General features: G+C 35.8%; 1 protein-coding gene across 1 annotated transcript in view; it reads right to left on the bottom strand.

The window, feature by feature from the left end:
• DOCK4 (dedicator of cytokinesis 4) overlaps positions 1-20,047 on the bottom strand; it is a 161,470-nt gene that overhangs the window by 26,807 nt on the left and 114,616 nt on the right. Inside the window, exons 29-37 of the mRNA XM_041421047.1 lie at positions 19,156-19,231; positions 17,534-17,634; positions 16,856-16,914; positions 14,584-14,732; positions 12,916-13,001; positions 7,451-7,546; positions 6,187-6,247; positions 4,416-4,509; positions 586-734 (exon numbers count right to left, since the gene is read on the bottom strand). Coding sequence (XP_041276981.1) covers positions 586-734; positions 4,416-4,509; positions 6,187-6,247; positions 7,451-7,546; positions 12,916-13,001; positions 14,584-14,732; positions 16,856-16,914; positions 17,534-17,634; positions 19,156-19,231 — 871 coding nt within the window. The remainder of the gene's footprint in view (positions 1-585; positions 735-4,415; positions 4,510-6,186; positions 6,248-7,450; positions 7,547-12,915; positions 13,002-14,583; positions 14,733-16,855; positions 16,915-17,533; positions 17,635-19,155; positions 19,232-20,047) is intronic.

The raw sequence follows: 20,047 nt of genomic DNA, 5'->3' as shown, positions 1-20,047 counted from the left end.
TGTTTGAAAAACATGACGATCAACATCCATTTGACTACATTTATGAGGCTTACATGGATTTTACACTAGCTACACAAAATTGTAATGCATTGCTTGTTTGTCAGTAAGACAAATTAGAGCACTACGTGTATATAAAATTTTAGACTACAGGATAATTACACTTAATTCAGAATAGGCATTTGCAGTAACGACAATGAACTGTGATCCCCCAAACAAATTTTTAGTTTTTAAGAGATACAACAGGTGTAACATAAAGGTGTAAACATAGTCTTTACAATCCTCACTTGGTCACTAAGTGAATTTCATTAGCTTTAAAACTCCTTTTCACCACCTTTAAAATGAGGAAAAATGATACCACCTTTTATAAAGTGACTTGACAGTTACAAAGCCAACTGCTATGCACATGAAAATTATTTTTATGTGTAGGTGGGGGATTTCTAGGATACAGCCACAGGATGAGAAGAAACGTACTGCATTGCTAAGTAACTGCTTAATCAAGGAAAAATACTTCACCTCAATAAAAGAAAAGAGTGCAACCCTGGAAGTAATATCCCAGATCCAGTGAGTAAAACAGGACTATTTTACCTTTCCCCTATCAAAGTTTTGAATGATGGTCAGATGGAGACACTCCTTACGCTGCCACTCTGTTTGCATGGGGTAGTTGAGGAATTCCCTGAGCGGCCGGTCAGACCACTCCAGCAGCTCGTCATACAGCAGGAGCGTGTAGGCAGCCTCTGCAAGAGAATTACAGCACGGCACTTATCAACACCAAACACATAAAACAGACTAAGTACACAGAGATGTGAATGCTTTTCTTAAGAGGCACCTTTCTAATGGGTAATTGATTTATTTTGAGTATTAGGCAGATGGTAGTGGTGGTTTTGGACAGAGTTACTATTACAGCTATAACAAAAATAACTTAAAAAATTTTCAGACACTATTTAAAGTGGAGTCACTGGGACACTTCTGGAGTCTGAAAATACAAAGGAGACAGAAATTAAGTAACCATTTCCTGCTTAGCCCCGGTCTTCCCTACTGCTAAGGAGAAACCCTCAATGACTCTGCTGTCTGAAAAAAGACACAAGGACTGAAGGATGAGGAACATCAGCAGTGAAAGAGGAAAGACAACAAGACTGTGGACACGGTCCAAAAGAGAGGGCTGTGAGGAAAACAGGGAGGCAGATGTGTGCTTAATAGAATCCACTCCTTCCATAGAGAAATAAATTCCTGATAGCTGAGCCTTACCAGCTGGCCATAACAGCAATTCAGAAGTGCAATGTTTTTCTCTTTTTAATTTTTAAAATTTTATTTAGTTTTTGGTTTGGCAGGAATCAAACCGGTTGTTGGTCTCTACTCGGAGAGCTGTGTAGTAATCTTTACATTAATCAGTATAAATTATCTGGGAATATAAAAATTTTTTTTTTTTTTTACTTTGATTTTAGGAATTCCTGAAATCCCACTAATATAACATAAAATTAATCTTTTTATTGTAAAGTCAGACTTCGCCAAATTATAAAACACCAGAATTAGTACTGGGTACAACAATTCAATTTGGCTTACTGAGAATATGTATTATTGATTTTGAAGCTAATATTCACAGTTTATGTTGCCACTCAAAGGACCACTTTGCATGAGTGAGTCAGCACAAAAATGGGCCATGTTCTGGAGATGTAATTCATTGGAGAAAGTTCCCTACTGGACTTATTTTATTGCAGATTTTATAGGTTGTACATAAGGCAAAAAAATGACAATAAAGTACTAAAGTACTTTTTGTTCTAAGCTAAGACAAACAAGCATATTCTACTTCTGCCTCTGCCATATGAGCTCCAGGAAGACAGGCGACTTAAGCCAAATTTTACAGTATTTTTTCTAACAGTAGTGTTCCTCTACACATCCAACTAAGAACCTGCGGATGAAAAAACATCACTTCAGCAGATATTTGTGTGAGAGAGTGCCTTGAACCCGGTGTTGCAAAATGCTAAGCGTGGTGCAAACCGGTGCTGTGCTGTGACACACCCATGCCAGGAAAACCAGCTCGGGTTCCACAGACAGCCTTAATTCTGGCATCACGCTCAGCAGCTCTCAGGCTGCTTGACTGGTAACCACCTTTGGCATAGTTTCAAGCTACATTTTTCTACTCAAGACATGAAGCACATCTATATGACAATTTTAAAAATCCATGAAGCTGATAATAAATTATTCAAAACCATAAGGAAGCAAAAGATAGCAGAACATAAGTATTTGCTCAGGATAGCTCATTGTGACCTTTCCTTGGCGTCTAAACTTGTCATCTAAGTCCTTAACAAAATTTCGTCTGCCATAACAATGTAGTTTTCTTAAATTATAATAAATTTATACAGAAGGTTTGTAAGATAAGAATGATCATACTGGATTAAAAGTCTGAAGGGTTCCTCCACCCAGCATCCTATGTCTGGCAGTGGCCAACACAACAAATAAAACAGTACCTCAGGGAGAGGTCTGTAACTACTGACTTGCATCAAAGCACTAAGAGATAAATAGGGTTGACTCATGATGTGGAAAATTCAATTTATACAGGAAATATTCAAAGCATTAGATATTTCTAAGGTGGATAGGTAAAAAGTCTCATTACAGATCTCAGGTGACTGAGGGGACACAAGGAATCAGTGCATTTATGTGATTCAGCCTCAAGAGAGGTATATTTATAGCTGTAACTGAGTGCTGTGTAAATAAAGATTTGAAGCAAGATTTGAATGCTTTGTATAAAAATGACTTTTTTTTTAACAGAGCATTTTTAGAAACAGTCCAGTAAATCATACTACATAAATGAGAGAAAAACCATTTCATCCCTAGGAGAAAAACCATTTCATCCCATGTTGCAGCATTAGCAAACTAATGTAGGAATGCTGCTGAAGTATCAAACTTATTTTCCTCATCCCAAATTCTCTAGACCAGCTCATTTACAAAAATCTGTATTCTCTCTCATAAGGCAAGGCAATGGACTACACAAGTCTGTTTTCTAATTATGGGTGTAAGACAAGTCTTATTAAGGCTCTTCCAGCAAAAAAATGAAAAATAAAAAAAAAAAAAGAAGTGGTGAAATCTACCACAGTAAGGAACACAAGAATCACACAAATTGATAATAAACACATAGGAAATACAATGAAGTCCTGGAAATAAATTCTGAGCAAAATACTGTTTAAAATCAGAATGGATAGCAAAACAATTAAAAAAATTAGGTTCATATCACAGCTGAAGAAAAACTGGACACATAATAGTACCCAGTGCATAAAGGGAACTCAGTACTGCTTGAAGAGTTACTAAGATCTACTATGCAAAATAATAGCTTGATAGCCAGCTGTGGCAAAGAGACTTCTTGATAATCAAAATTCTCTTGTGACTCACTATTGCCAGGTCATGTGAGAAAACTAAAATCTCTCCTTAACATATTCTGCTATCTAGTCCACATTTAAATCCATGAACTACAAAGGGGAAATTTCAAGTGAACAATGTTTCTCATGGATAGCAGAAAAGCATTAGGAAAGTTGCTGTGACACCAGGTACCTGTAAGCTGCTTACTGGAGACCCCCAGCCAACTAACCTGCTTCTAAGAAGAATCAAAATCTAGAAATTTTGAACATATGCTATTGCAAACACTGGGCAAAAGATGGAGATATTACAAGGCCAGTAAAATATTCTGGCAAAGATAGTGTGATTTAAAAGGATACTGATTTTATCTTCTCCAGCACTCATTGATGGCACGTAGTTCCCCAAAGTAAGTGCATGTTTAGCTGTATAAACAACAGCCATGCACAATATCTTCTTATTTCTTCATGGAAAAGAACCATCCCTTGTGAAAGAACCATCATGTAAAACCATCCGTGGCACAAAATTAGAGAAATCTTGGACAATAGCACTGCAAACTGGTATGTGAAGACTTAGAAAGACATCATGAAATTGCAATACTTGTCACAGGTTTTAGGGTCTCTACCTCATCATGAGTAAGTGATGTGGGTCTTCCTTTCTTTTATTTCTTTTTACAAACCAAAAATGAGGTTCTGAAGCACAGCTGTGTGGAAGCACTTCACCAAACAGACAGCCAGGAGCATTACAAAAAAATGTATAGGCTCAGATACCACTAAAGGAACTCATAAAAACTTCTTCCAAATTTTACTCCTTTTGGGTGAAAAATGACTGTATCACACATTTATTGCTAGTGAGTATCAACAGAAGAAATGTACATTCACAATGTCTTAGCAAATAATAGTGCTGTGGGGCTGAAAAAAAGCAGTATTTTGAGACATCAATTAGGCAAGGAAACTCATCTGTTGCCTGGGTTGGTATGTTCTGCACTGAAGATACAGCTTACAGGATTGCAAAAGATTGCAAATCACAGACCAGTTCTAAATATATTTTTCTAGTTTGTATTCCGTTACCTGTGAAGTTTTGTGCTTTCAGATGTAGGTCATAGAGCTTGTGAATATAGCGAATATACATCTCTTCCTTGTTCAGTTCAGTCTTGTAAAAATTCTGAAATAAAATTGAATTTTGTAATAAAATGCAGTAGTTAATAAATTTATGATAATGGTTGCAAATAAAAGACTTCAAACATAATATTCTAGAAATACATGCATAGATTCCATTTCTGAACATATAACTGCTATTTGTTGTTACATGGATGAAATATGGACTGAAATATCATAATTTTTAGTTCAAAACATTCTTTATCTATTTACGAGCCCTAAAGCAAAGTATGAGAAAGTTCCAGGAAGAGGAGCACAAGCCTATAGCGCTGTTCACAAGGACTGCCACATTCACAATGGACATGCAGCTGAAGTCCTCCTGCTAGACATTCTCCACGTTCAGAATAATCTGCTTTGGTTAATAAAAATTTATAGGCTGGAAAAGGCTAAGCACTGCTTCTCATTAGCAATTAACAATTTCTGTTTTATTATTTAAATCGCTATTTTAAACTGCGCAGTTTTTCTTCTAATGTACAGTATTCATGTTCTGTGCCACTGTTTCCTAAATTGAGTTATTATCAAGGAAAAAGGTGAAAACATAAAAAATAAAAACTTTCTAGAGAAAATATTTTTTAAACTGATTCGAGAAAATGTAGCATTCATTGCCACTCTGTTGTGCAGGAGTATTGAAAATTTCTTTGAAAATTATTATGAAATCCACCTTAGCCCATATGAGTCATTGAAAATTTCCTTAAAAAGTAATATGGTGTTTTGGGATTTTAAAATATTTAAATTTTCTTTTTATACAAATCTTGGATGCTTTGCTAATAATAGATTAAAACCTCCTTAGGGATGAAAATAATCCAGGTGCTTTACAGAATTCAGATCATGCCAGATATTTTGACAGCAAGCCAGATGCTTTATGGCTTCATAGTAAATATCATCCCTATTTAGAGCACTGTTTTCCTACTGAAGAAATCCTTTGTTCTCTTATGTATAACTGCTGCTTAGAAGTGATACCAAATTGTTTCACTGACGTCAAAAATGCAAAATTACAAGTCAGCTTATTTTGGTTTTTTCCCCTCTGGCTAAAAATACAGCTTTTCAAAAGATTCACCATGAAAATGGAAACTTTCCAAGGTTAACAGAAGTCAACAAACTTGTCAGTGGAAACTGGCCTAGAATCAAAATGCATCTTGTAAACAAAAATTACATCTTTTTCATACTATGGTTTAGCACTGCTGGTTTGTGGTAATAACGATAGCATGAAAACAGGAGGTCTTGAGCAGCAGTTCTGTCTCTTCTACTGGGGAGAGAATAGTCAGCCTGCAATATTCACAAGATATCCCACATTTTATATAAGAACCAACTTGCATCAGTTATTGGAAGAAAAAAAACAAGAGAAATCATATAGGTTTTGTTGGGTTTGGGAGAGGAGGAAAGGCATGTTTATTTCTACAAACTCAGAGACTAATTAAACTTTGGTGAAGTTTATCCAGTAGGAAGAGACTTAAAACTGAATAATGCAGTTTTGGAGACCTTTCAGAACCAAGCTATGAAATGCCAAGGAAGACTATCTCCCTACTGTATCACTCTCAGCCTGGAAAAAATAATCAGTGATCCTAAGTGTAGTGTTACTCTGTCAAATTCCACTCAAATTGCAACAAGAAGCAAAGTATGTCCTATTCAAACATGTATTTTCTCAAGTGAAATTGAAAAGGAAAAGAGAAAGTATTATACAAACCAGAAGGCTAACAGTGCAGCCAATCTTTTTGCCATCCACTTCTCCCATTTTCATGCAGTCCCTAAAGAAGAAAGTAATGAAAGTAAAAAGAAATGCTGTTTATCCTGTTACAGGGAAGTACACCTCAGAAAACAGACATATTTCACTTGGCAAGCTGACTGAAAGGATTGCATTTAGCTGAACAGCTGACCCAAGTAGCTAAGAGATTTTATGTCTCCTTTTGTAGTACATTGAATACCTCAATTGTCAAGAAAGTCAATGTTTTCTTTATGGCTCTGTCATTACTATGTGACCTTCTTTTTTATCACACAGGGAAAAAAGTATAACCATGCTGAAATAAAAGAATAACAGGCAGACATCACCAGATAATCACTAAAAGAAATTTAACATAACTTTAAAACATTCTTGCATACATGAGCGAAACAATTGCCCCAAATACTCTCATACTAACAGCACACAACTGTTTTGAAAGACTGGAAGTCCTAGAGGTTGACATCCAGCTGATCCCTGAAGAGAAATAGCAGTGCCATGCTTCTAGAAATTAAGAGTTCAGTGTCTTTGTTGATGAGATAGCTTTCTTTTCAAGCTATCAGTGATGACAGCAAGTGCAGTACTAGGTCTCACCACGTGTGCCTATGGGACGAGGGAGAAAACCTTACAATTAAGCTCTGGACAGTGCTACAGTTGGCGGCAATAAGGAGGACTAAGCTGAAATGTGAAGCCTCTACAGAGGTTCACAATTGACTGGGAATTGCTTTTAGTCTCGCATTCCTGAAATAGAGTACATGCTTCTCATTTCTCTCTGCTTTGATCACATGGTAGAGTCAGATGTGAGGTGTTCATCCAGAGATCATGTCTTTGTATACACACTTACTGTGCCAGCTGACACTACAACTAAGCATGATTGACACAGCAATGAGAATTTTACATATTGTGTAAAACAACTGTCAGGTGATTAGTACTGAGCTCTGTGTCTTCAGACAGACTTGAGTCACCAACCTACTGCCAAAAGTTACTACATTTCCTGACAGCAAACTCAAGCACACCCCTGGATTTTTTACACCATGGGGAGCCTACTTGGTTGTTTTCATCTTGCCAGTTGCACTTTCCTGTTGACTAAGCAGCTGCTGTCAGAGATCCTGAGCACCTACAGCTGCTGTATCCATGTATCCATGTGCAGTCACCGTTTGAATAAGATAACTGTATTTGTTTCCTAATATTTCAAAGATGACAATGCTACCTCTAAATTGTGATAACCACTCACCTGTAGTCCAGGAGCCTCTCCATGAGGCGAGTCACAGTGGCAATTAATGAAACACCACTTTCCCTCCATGTTTCCCGCTCAATTTTCTTCAGCAGACTGAAAAAAAATAAGGCAGAAAAATGTCACTGTTTATTTTTAACTGTTACTATGACAACCTCTCTGCTTTTACCAGTACCTTAATACCTTAGCAACAACTTTGATAGTTATATTTTTTTTTACAAACACCCTCCCAAGAAGTGCAATTTTCAAACAATGTCTTACCTAGGATAAGGACCAAAAAGTGGAATTCTAGTCCAGGAAGCATTGACAAAACAAATGATTTTTATATTAGCTGCATCAGGTTAAAAATATATCAAATACCTAATTTTCAGAACATATTAATATCCCAAAGACTTAACACAACTCTTCCATAAAATGTATATATTCACTTCATGCTGATACATCAGAAAATAAGGAATTTAATGGTGCTCCTAAAAAAGAATATTCATCAGCTCAATATACCTTCTTAATTTTTTAAAAAGATTTTTCTTTTTCTCCTCTCTTCTCTAATATTTCAGTGAGCATGATATTTAAGAATAGAGGAGGGGTTTTAACAAGATGATTCCCCCTCTTCACTTAATATTTCTTGCTGAGAACATACTATCATGCACATGTACAATTCCATTAGCTTAAAGTGTCATGAGATTATTTTATTAAAAACTGTTGTGCCAATGTAAATGCATACTACATATTGAAGTGGAAAGATTTCAAAATGTTAATGTAAGTGGAGCTGTCAGTAAAACTGTACAACATAATTTTCTTTATTATTATTCTTTATATAATTCTGCTACAGGCCTCTGTTTTTTATTGCTTAAGTTTATCAAATATTTATCACTTAGGCATGAATTTCCACATTTTCTCTAGAAGAGTGAGCAAGGAAATATTTATCTACAGAGCTGTGTTACTTTTATACTTTGGTGCAGGAGCTCATGTGGATGACATGTCCATGGAGATACTTCAGCAGTCTCCCTGAAAATGTACTCAGTTATGGTTTATTTAGAAAGCACTGAAAATTCCCACATCCATATCATTAGAGTTTTCAGAGCACCTCTGAACCTTCTGTCTGTCAGCTCCACTGACCTTCATCCTCCCTGAGCATGCTCAGCCCTTAAAGCCTCCTACGCGCCAATCCCAAACCTGTAACGGCGCTCCGGAACTCCTACATGCCACCTGCACTAGCTGTGCACTCCAGCTCTGCTCCGTACAGGCTCAGGGATGGCACAGATGCAATCCTCCAAGCAAATTTGACTGAAATGAAGCTGTGCTTTTCTGGAACTGAGGAGCAAATACTGATCTTCATCCTGCACCCTTGTACCAATCTTAAACTCCCTTCTTCTCTTAAGGAGGGAGTCAGATGTCTTTCCCTCACAATCACAGGTTGACTATCTTCCATTGCTAGCAGACAGATGATAAGGCCATCCTTAACCAGAAAATGCTGAAGCACTAAGCTGGCACCTCTGTCTTCCATACAGAATACCTTAATTAATTTTGGAACCCCTTATGTTCCTTCTAATAGAAGGTTTTGTGTCTAGTAAAAAATAAGAGTAGAGCCTGTCACATTATTGAACCTTGATCACCACATGGATTTTTCATTTCTACTTTGCTTTAACCCTATGCTAAAAAGGAATATTTCAAGCAAAATTCAACAAAATAATTACTCATAGCTCTTCTAGAAAAACAATGCAAGTATGACTTCTCTTTCAAAGCAGATTGTTCTTATCTGCATTTGATTTATGCATTTTCTTTAAAATTGCATTGGCATGTTTATTGTAAACACACAATTTCTAATAATGAGTTGAGTTCATACATTCAAAGTACTTATACAAATTGACATCAATGTAGCCAGTTGAAAAAATGTAAGGCTTGCCTTCTGATGCATGCCTCCCTCTGCCCCCTCCACATTTCCAGCACAATGCACAGAACAAACCCAGAATTTAAAAGCTACTCAAATATATTCTGGCTAAATCTGGGTAGAATTGAATCCCTGTTCTTACAGATCCCAAAGCATAGCCAAGATGCTTGACTATTTGTACAATAAGCACTAAGGGGGGGTTAAACAGCAAAGGGAAACTATCAAAATGTTTCTGTCTATCTATGCTAATATAGCCTGACACCTGAACAATTATGGTTTGCTTTGTTTTGTTTGGTAGGGGGAAAAGGGGGTGTATTTAATTATTTTTAATCTTGGGTACACCAGGAGTAAAAGAATAGTCATCCAGAGGACTAGAGTTCTCCAGGGACAAACAGCAGGCTTAGAAAAATGCTCAGGCTAACTCAATCATGTAGTAAATGGGTTTTGTATGTCTAAAGCACAGCATTATTCAAACTTTTAGCTCACAGGTAGCTAATCCTAGAGGTGTTTTAAAACATGTGGATGCCTCTTTTGGAGTTCAAAGACCTCACTATAGCCAGAGCTTCCCTGAATGAGTCATAAAGGCCCTGAAAAGACTCACTCCAGACAGAGTCTAATGGACTGGGCAGTGCTGAATTCAGTCATGCATTTGGAGACGAAATTAAGATGACTGAAGACAGCAGAGGAAAGGTAGCAGCCATCACTTTTTATATAACAGATTCAAGGTTGAAGAAATCACCCAGAAACTGGCAGAACTCAGTTATAAATCCCTGCTCAGCTGAATGTCAGCTACAATCTCTTCAAAGAGAAGCCTCATTGCCAGGCCCCCAGCAGAACTCATTAGCCCAGGTTTTGTGCTTCAGTGGGGCCACCTAACTTCCAATCTTAAATGCCTTGTCTTAGGCCATACTGAAATACAGCTGCAGAAGTAATAAACTGCCAGCATCCATCTGATTCAGAAGAAAGACCTACTTTAGTATATACCTTGGCTTCTGAGGATTTTATTTTAACCACCAACTCTTCAATAGAGTAAAATCATTCTTTTCCCTGTGCTAATTAATTCAGGAATTCAATTGCAGTGTTGCAGTGTAAATGTAGATCAGAACAGCTTTGATACCATAATTACAATGGATAGCAATTGCAACATCTAGTTTCTCATGATAACAAAATGTTCACTATTTCATGCTTTGCAGTTCCTTCAAATGACATCAGGAGCTAATCAGTGAATGGTCACATTCAAGTCCCTAGAAAGACATTGATTCAAAACAAATAGCAGTCACCTTCCCCCTACTTTCTCTGTCTTTTTATTTGATATAGATAATTCCATTGCAAGCAACAAATTCTAAGCACATAATTTCTTCGCTATCTCCAGAGATGCTTATCATTTATCCTTGAAAATAGATGTTCCAAGGAAAGATGCAGTGATTGTCTCTGGGAACAAAAAAAAAAAAAAAAAAAAACACTAATGTGGGAGTTAAGAGATTTAAATTCATTTTCCAATTCAGACAAAATAAACAGCATGACAAAACCTGAAAGTCTCCCACCTGCTGCAAGTTCCCAGGCTGTATTCAAAGTAGGTGTGTGCATCCCCTTGGCTCCCACTGATAGCTATCAAAAGCAACCCCGCCTAGTCTTCAGAAAGACTAGGTAATATTGTAGCATTTTCTTTCACTAAAGACTACAAAACCACTGCTTGCTGCAAAACTATATTACAATTCAAGTTTTGAGTACCTGCTACATCTCTTTTAGGCTGCCCCATCAGGCTAAACAAATCTGTTTTCCTGCACTGTGCAAAGACACGCTAATATTGCTTAGCTTAAATTACCCATGGAAGAAATAAGGAAATCCCAAAATCTCAGGCTAACCAACCCTGTTTCTTGCAGTCAACTCCCTAAACTGTCCATCTGATTTTCATCATTTTTCTTCACATGCCCTAGAACAATATGCCATCCTCCATTTCAGATTGGTATCTTCTACAGGCTCTCCTCTTGAGAGGCAGTAATGCATACAGACAATCAAAGTAAACAAAAACCCCTAATCATAAATACTACCTTTTTCATTAGCTGGGAGTGAACTTGAGCACTTACTCTGAAATTTCCCAGAGTTTAGTTTTGACTTCTGTTATATCATGGCAGAAACCACAAGTATACTGATGCTGTGAGACATTTTGCAATTTAAATTACCATGACTATGTTTTCAGCATTTAGATTTATAAAAGGTTCTCAGCATTTTTCACTGTATCATGTTTTACATTCCCCAGTTGAAATCTAACTCAAAACCATAAAAAAATTAGGAACTGTATTTGATACCAGTATGCTTTCTTATAGAATTTTAAGTTATTTCAGTGATAGACACACTGATCTATTTTACATAGGCTTCATTTTATAATTCGAGCTTTTCCTTAAATGACTTAATTTTACAGCTAGAATACTGTATTACTAAAATATTGAAAACATCTTACCTTTTATTATCTTTACTCAGATTATGAAAATGTCATGAATAATTACAGGAAAGTTCTGCTTAAGCATACTGTACTGCTGTTCACTATTATTCATTCAATTCCATACTATTCTGCCTAATTTTCACCTTTGCTTCTATACATGATAAATATTTTAAAACTCTATTCTTTTAGCCGGTACAATTACAGACTAATAAGTGTTTGCTATTTTCAGACACCAAGACCTGACTCTTGTTCTTTAACCAAAGACAAGAAGGCTAAAAATAATACTTAAAGAAGAAAGAATGATTAAGAAACCATAAAAACAGAAAAAAAAAATCATGCATTTAGTAGAACTGAAGAAAACACAGCAGCTTGGAATCCTGCTATGAGGAACAATACATCTCTTACTAAAATAAACACATCAGAAATAAGTGAAATCTTTCACTTTGGTGGAATTGAGCTCTGAGGAAAAACAGAGACAGAGCCCAGTTAGGTATTTTGCACCTGTACTCTGTGACAATCATTTATTTCAGTCAGTGGAACAATTTATGCACAACTTTAGGGACTTCAGCATCATCATTAGCTTTTGTTATTAGATTTAAGTGACATGTCATTTATTAAAAAACACTAAAAGCTTAGCCAGTAATTTATCAAAAAAATTTGAAAGAAATAATCTTATCAGAACAAACACAATTGTTTACATGAAACAAGAAATCAACAAGTGACATTACTCAGAGGACTACAAGTTTGTAGCAATAGAAAATCACTTATTAAATGCTTTGTTGACTTGTCATACCTTGTTTTCAAAATGCTCCATCTGAGCTCTACCTGCACCCTATGCAATTATGAAGCATTTGTCGCTTTTCTGATTTTAAAATTAGTAGGTAGGTAAAGAGAATGTTCTGTGATATAACAGATTTAGCCTTTCCCAATTATAGCTGTATACAAGAAGTACTGCCAGACTTTACAGATGCTATACAACACCATGAAATGTTTTATTCTGCAGAATTTAAGGAAACAAAAAAAGGAAAAAAGAGCATCACAACTGGTTTAAGCATTACTTCTCTACAATGACATTAGCATCTGATACAACCAACCGAACTCAAGGAATTATAAGATAAACATATTACTCACATACTGTTGAAGAGCTCTCGGTATGTTTCATCACCTTTACCTTCTGACATTAGGCTGTCCAGTTTGTCAATCAGCTTTGCTTCCACCTGCAACATATAAGTGTAGTGTAAACAGCTTCTTTTTCCTTTAATGAGATTAGAGAAAACGGAGGGAAGATCTGGTTTTATGTAAGAGACTTTGCTAAATGCATATTTTAGAATTATTGGTCAATCATGTGATAAGTCACTTCATCTCTTTGAAGCTGTTATAATTCCCGAGGTTTGACAGGCTTTCTCTTTTTTTTTTGGTGGTGGTAGTTGTTTTTTTTTTTTTTTTTTTTTTTGGAGGGAGGGAGCTAATTTAAATTGAGCAACGTGACTTTAAAACTACAGGCTGAGTAGCATTTGCTGCTGCTAAGGCAGCTATCTATTTATGGAGTCAGAGGAAAAGCACACAGCCCAAATAAATTGCCTGAATTCTCACTGCAAGCCTGTAAGCACAAGCTATTTTCTTAGACTCAAGCAAAAATATAATCTTTTCCTACCTGCACCCCATTCTTTATAATTTAATATACATAAATGTCTGCACTGTTCAGAATACTTGGGAGCTCAGACTCTCCCAACACTCTTACCTGCCAGTGTATTTCATTAGAAAGCAAATTTTCTGGACTTACATATTAGCTATCAAAGAAACTTCATGGTTAAGAAAATCCAGTCGCTAATGATTCCTCCAATGCATGTTTTTAAGTGCATTGATTATAAAAAAAATATAGAGCTGATGCTACACTGTGTATTTATATTTCAAACCTCCTTTTTATCAGTATTATATATTAACAATCACAAGTCTAGGGGAGAAACCAAGCTGTTGTAATTATTTTATTAGAGAATAAACCTATTACAATTTACTCTTAAAACCAAGCTTAAAAGACAGAGTGGATTTTCTTCCTTCTCACTCCTTGTAAACATTTCTGTGGTAATTTTTAACAATGAGCTTATATATTGATAGTGAAAAGCTACCTACTTACATCACCTGCACTACTCTTGTTTTTAATAGTTTGGTTTGTGTTTTAGATGCAACTCCCACCCTAAGCATTATGATTGCCTAGGAGTAATTAAAATACTTCTACTTTCCTTCATTTTGAAGCAGCAGGAAGGAGGGCACTGAGAATGGTTTGAGGCAGTCTGAAAGAACTGAGTGGGAGCTGAGGAAGCAGATGGCACTCTTGGTCGTTCCTTCCTAGCCCATTAAAGAATGTGTTTGAGCAACAAGAATACTTGGATCTTTACAGAAGAACATCTGGTCTTTTTCCATAGTAACCAAAAGGAAAGCTGGTTGAATCCTACCTAACCAGCAGTCTGTACCACTGTAAAGCAGAGGTGAAAATCCACCACAACAACCTTGTTGAAAACACCTCAAGTTTTGCTACAAAATTTATTGCTACAAACTTCAGCAGGACATGGATTTTATTCCTCATCTCACATAACTAACATGATAGCATTAACTGGTGAATCTTACTAGCCCTGCAAAGAAAAAAAAAGGGAAAGCCCTTGTAATCCCAATTGGACAGGCAGAGTTGTGGGTGCCTTCTCCACCCTGAACCACCAATGGAACTCCAGGCTGAAGTCTGCTAGGACTCCATGAAGTGCTTTATATTCAGTCCTGTTTTACAAAGAGCTTCACACAAAGTACCTGTTTAAAGTTGCCACTTCGCCTTTGCTCCCAGTCCATCATGTCATGGAAAATAGGAATCATTACATTCCTCAGGTCTGGCTGAGGGATCAAGGTCACTTCCAGGAAAGGGCCAATCAATGCTGGAATAAAGTGAAGCTTGTGTTCCCCTAAAATAAAAATGAACGTAAACTTGAATGTGATTTGGGTGTCCTGTGAGTTATCAAGCAATCCAAATGCTGTCTGAAGAATGAAAAAATAGCATTTTAAATGCCTATAGGTTTTTTTAAATCACACATCTATCACAGCATGGGCTATTTCTTAAGCCCAAAAGGTGACAAAAGAAGAATATAAGGCAAACATAATTGATCAGATTTTATTATGCACTACTGAGTTCAGAAGTGACAGTGGGTTAGCTGTATCTGAAGTTAATCCTCCAGCAAGATAACAAAGACAGACAAAGAGCACTCTCTACACTTCATTTATATTTCACGGGAATAATTTGGTTTCTACGCTCTGCATCCTTGTGTTTACAAAATGGTTAACTGTCTGGTATTCTGTGCTCATCAAAGAGGTAAGTACTTTGATTTTTACCTATCTTTAGTTTTGCAAATATAGAAATGGAAATAGGTGACTCAATTGCAGGAAAATGAAAGTATGACCCAGCTGTTCTCAAAACAACTTGCTTTAAAATCAGTTCTAAGACGTCTATTATCTCACCACATTCCACTTAAAATTAAGTTCTTGTCAGTAAAGCTAGAAATGGCAGAAATGGCATACAGTAAACACTGACCATTCCGTTTCAGTTTTTCACAAGTAAGACTTCTGATAGCCTCAGAATGAAGGTATTATGAATCAGGATGTATTGATTTTTCTAAGCTAGGAATTAATTTACATCCAGCCTACCTCTGGACATTCCAGTGCGCATTCATCCCTGCTTGCTGCTGTGTTCAGTGTCTGAGTTTGAGCAAAGGAAAACAAGAACTCCCTTTTCTGCAAACATCCTAGAATGCTTATCCCTATGAAAGCAAGGTGACTGTACAAGGATCAAGGCTTAGGTTAGGATGACTCTTACTGCTACAAGAACTGTAAAATGCTGATCAACACAACGCCAATTGAAATAAATATCCTAGCATTTAGTTGGACATATTACCAGATGAGCTCCATACTGTGTCCCACAAAACTCACCCCTACTGAAAGACATCATTTGTCTGCATCCCAAGGTTCTATTGAGCAGAGAACAACATGAGTGGGGAGGTGATGCACACTAAGGTGCATGTGCAGGAAGGAGGTAAGACCTGGAGTACATCCTTGATACAGCAGTTCTGAAATACCCATCATGTATCCATGTAATGTAGAGGGATGTCTTAGTGAGTCAGCAATACTAAATATTGCAAAAAAAAGTAAAAGATGCCACTTTTCTGATGTTAACAAGATATTAATATGAAAATATTTCTTATTTTGAACACGTATCTCCAGTACAGACTGAATTCAAAGACCAGTTTTTTGCAACTACATATCTTGCTGAGGAAAAGATTGATAGAACTGAAATTACAGTATCTCAAAAATCACTGATGATGGTTTCTGTACCTTTAATAAGCCCTTTGATGAAGTGAATATTGAATAACTGAAATACAAAGATGACAAACGTAGTGTCCAAAACTTTTACTCACTTTTTATTTTATCCCAAACAATGTTCAACTGCATTTCTCTGACACCCATAATTTCAAACAGTTTGCACAATTATTGCTTAAAAATAGAAATGTGTTCCTAAGTTTATATTCAAGCATGTATTTTTTCTGTGTTGTCCAATGTCTCATTTATACATTAGTCACTGACTTGTTTATGCCTTTATATTTTAGTGCAATAAGACTTCAGAGAAGACTTGATGCAAATCCAAGATCTCAGGAGACCTTCAGAATTAAGACATGTCTTGTCCTTAAACAATTTGACAACAGGACTAAAAATAAAAACCTAAGTAAATTTCAAGGCATAATAATTCTTCCCAAAAGGAGCAGTACTTTGTTTCTTAATTTTCTCTGATGGTATTTTCTCAGTTGTCAATGAAGAAAAGATGATGGCTCAGCTACAATATCAAGGCACAGAAAGATAAGTTTAGCTATACAGAAGGGAATTATAGATGACAAACTTTTTCCTAAACTTGAAACAAGACTTCATGTCTTGAACATAATTATCAACAACTCACCTACCACTGGGAAGTAAATATAATAAGCAAATAACTAGTAATTTGTTTTCATTTTAAGAGTTACTGATGATGTGTTTAATCACTTACCTAAATTTTGCCACATACTGAAGATTTCACATCCCATTGTTACCCGCATGTCACCATATCTGCAGTGTATCAAAAAATAAAGCAAGAAAGTGAAAGATAATTTAAGAAAATCAAGTTCATATGCCACTCTGTGACATTATCAAACGAAAAGTCTCATTTGTAGTCCACAAAAAAAAAAACCCACCTTTGAAAGTGCTGGTTTCTCCCAAGTGTTTTGCTCTTTTAATTGTACCCAGCTGGATTCCTAAACCCAGGTTTATTTGAAATATTGTCAAAATGCTGCACATCACTAACACAGCTATGAAACAAAACCTATTTTTGCCATAACATGCTCCAGTTCTCTCTCTGAGAGAAAACAGTTTTGCTCTAGCTTAAAGAAATACAATTAATTCATACAGACAACAGCATGGCAGAAACACTTGAACAAGTTTGAGTCACTAATGCTTTCACTGGCAATGAATGGCTCTTTTCCTCCCACTGTCTGAACCAGTTTAGGCACTCACCAAGGTTACTGGCTCTGAAGACCTGTACAAAGGGACAGAACCAACTCTTGTTCTAGTCAATGGACATACCATTATGGATTTCTTTTTGGTGGGTTCTTTTGCAACATCCAATGTCTTGCATTTTGAGAAATTTTAAATCTATTACAGTTTTCTACAAGCTGATGGCAATACTTACTTTTCTAAAACCTTTTTCTTCTTGGAAGGTGTGAACATTTCCAGTTGCAGACATAACTGGTTTATAAAAATGACAGCAAGGAAAAAGTAGGAATCCCAGATCTACAATAAGCATATGGCATGTGGTTATTCCATTTTCTCAGTATGATCTATGGTCACCCAAGATACAAAATTTCCAATGACAGCGCTTGTTTCAGTCTCAACTGCTAAATTACTCAACCTGCTTTAGACTAAATTTCTTTGACTTGAAATATACTTTTCACCAACCCCGAGATGTTCAGCAGAAATACATCTATTTACATATCCTACATATTGAAATGCAAAAGTTTCAGTTACAGATTGGGTTTTTCATCCCTCCAAATAAAAAAGCCTTACTTTTGGAAAGTTTCTTTCTTTTTTTTTTTTTTTTTTTTAATAGAAAACTACAAAAGTTATGCCCTTAAGCCCAAAACCCCAAAAATTCTGACACCTCAAAAGCTATCACATAACAGGACTGACATTCTCTGTCCATCACACTTTATAATACTATTTGCAAGTCTCGCTGCAAGCTTCACTGGACAAAACTAAAGCCAGGTTTTGTTAAGATATTGCAAATATAAAGATTTTTTTGTGCTCATGCTTTATGAAATAGATGTTGAATATTCTACTTAGAGATAAAGTGAAATACTAATTACTACAACCCAATTATAGATGTTCCATGACTGGAAGTGTAAAAGGAGCCCTATTCCAGACCATGCAGCTCAGCAGGAAAGCAATAACATTGCTAACCAGAGGCCTTGGTGACAGGAAATTCTTTTATCAGTTTTAGCCTCTGAACTTACATAAATTTATAAAGGATAGGCTTCCTCATGTTCAGTTAAGTAGATAAGTCTGCATTCCTGCCAATCTATCTAACAAGAGTCTGGATTTTCAGAGAAGCAGCCACAATCCTGCTGGAAGTAAACAGAAGCTCAGGGTCTTCTCTAGGAAGGACATTCTGCACTTTTCATGATGCAGCACTTGGACTAAAATCTCTTGGATGGGCAGAATATTCATTCAGGTTTGTTTCCATGGAAATGTGTCTTTTCAGACACGTTCCTAGATCTTCTCATCTGAATCCAAAAAGCATAATCTGTAATTCACAATTTATTATAAATGCAGTATCTCTCACTGTATGAGGTATGCACTAACATCTTTAACTACATTCACTGTGAAGTGTCATAATTTTCTAATTTTAATTATGCAGCATGTTAATTGGTCTGAGACAAATTACAAAAATATAAACTGCATTTTATATAAATCTGCATTGATTAAAAAAATGAAATACTTTTTCTTTCTGCAATAACAGAAAAACCCAGCTAAATAATTTCATTAGTTCTTATGATCCAAAAAATTGCTACACAAAAATCCTAAATAAGTAGTCTAACAAGGAGGCTCAAATAACAAAATGAAAAATTAGATTAAATTAAAAAAACCTCACAGCACTCATTTATAAGATAGTCCTGCATTTAAGAAAAAGCATCTCTGAGCAGTTGAAATTGCTGATTTTTTACATATTTTAGCTATTTAGATGCTGGAGCTAAGTTTAATAATCACCAAGACACAGGATGATGTAACAGCTGTTACATCAATTGTTTACTTTACCTTGTAGTCAAAGTTTTCATTTAAGAAGTTTTTACGAAGGGCATCCGAAAGGTACAAAACTGTAGTAATGATCACACTGGGAAGAAAAGAATAAAAAAGACAGGAGTTTTCATTATGTGGAAACTCATATTTAATAATCAAAGCAAGACAATTTTCCAGTGAAGAAATAGACATAGCGTGTCTGGTGGCATTAAATACTACATTTTCAACATACCATATAAATACCTGACAACATCTATTGACAGAAAACATCCCCATTAAGATAATGAGTGCTGAAAGAACATGCACTAAAAACAGACATTCTATATAGAACAGGACTGATCAAGACCAATCATAAAGTTTGTTCTGAAAATAATTATTTATTATTATTATTTATTATTTATTATACATCTTATCTTAATAGTATTAATACCTACAGTTGTACAATTTTTTTTCAGATTTCTTGGTATTGAAAATATGTGCATATAGATCATAAATGCAAAATATCTAGCAAAGGCCAATATTCAACATTGACACCTGTATGAACAAAAAGTCTCTTTAATGACAACAGATAAATGCAAAACTGTGTGAGCTCTGAGAGAAGGATTTGCTTCTAAAGATCTCTATGCTGTATGCTGTAAAAAGTCATACATTGCCCTACTTTTACACCTGCATGAATTATAATAACCGATCTTAAATAAATATATATGACCAATATCCTCTCACAGTGGTTGTCACCAAATTTCAATGATGGCTTTGTTTATTACAGCAACCAACTTTGGTAATCTACAGGAATAGGACATTCTTTGAGATTATTTAAATACACCTAATTTCAAAGGTTGTTCAAATCTTAAACTAAACTCTGCAGCCCTCTTGTCTTCCAACATATTTAGTCAAACTAGAAATCTATGTA

The sequence above is a fragment of the Onychostruthus taczanowskii genome, unplaced genomic scaffold, assembly GCF_017590055.1.
Source record: "Onychostruthus taczanowskii isolate IOZ18803 unplaced genomic scaffold, ASM1759005v1 scaffold68, whole genome shotgun sequence".
Lineage (NCBI taxonomy): Eukaryota > Metazoa > Chordata > Aves > Passeriformes > Passeridae > Onychostruthus > Onychostruthus taczanowskii.
The sequence above is the reverse complement of the archived record's forward strand: the minus strand, read 5'-3'. Positions and strand labels throughout refer to the sequence as shown.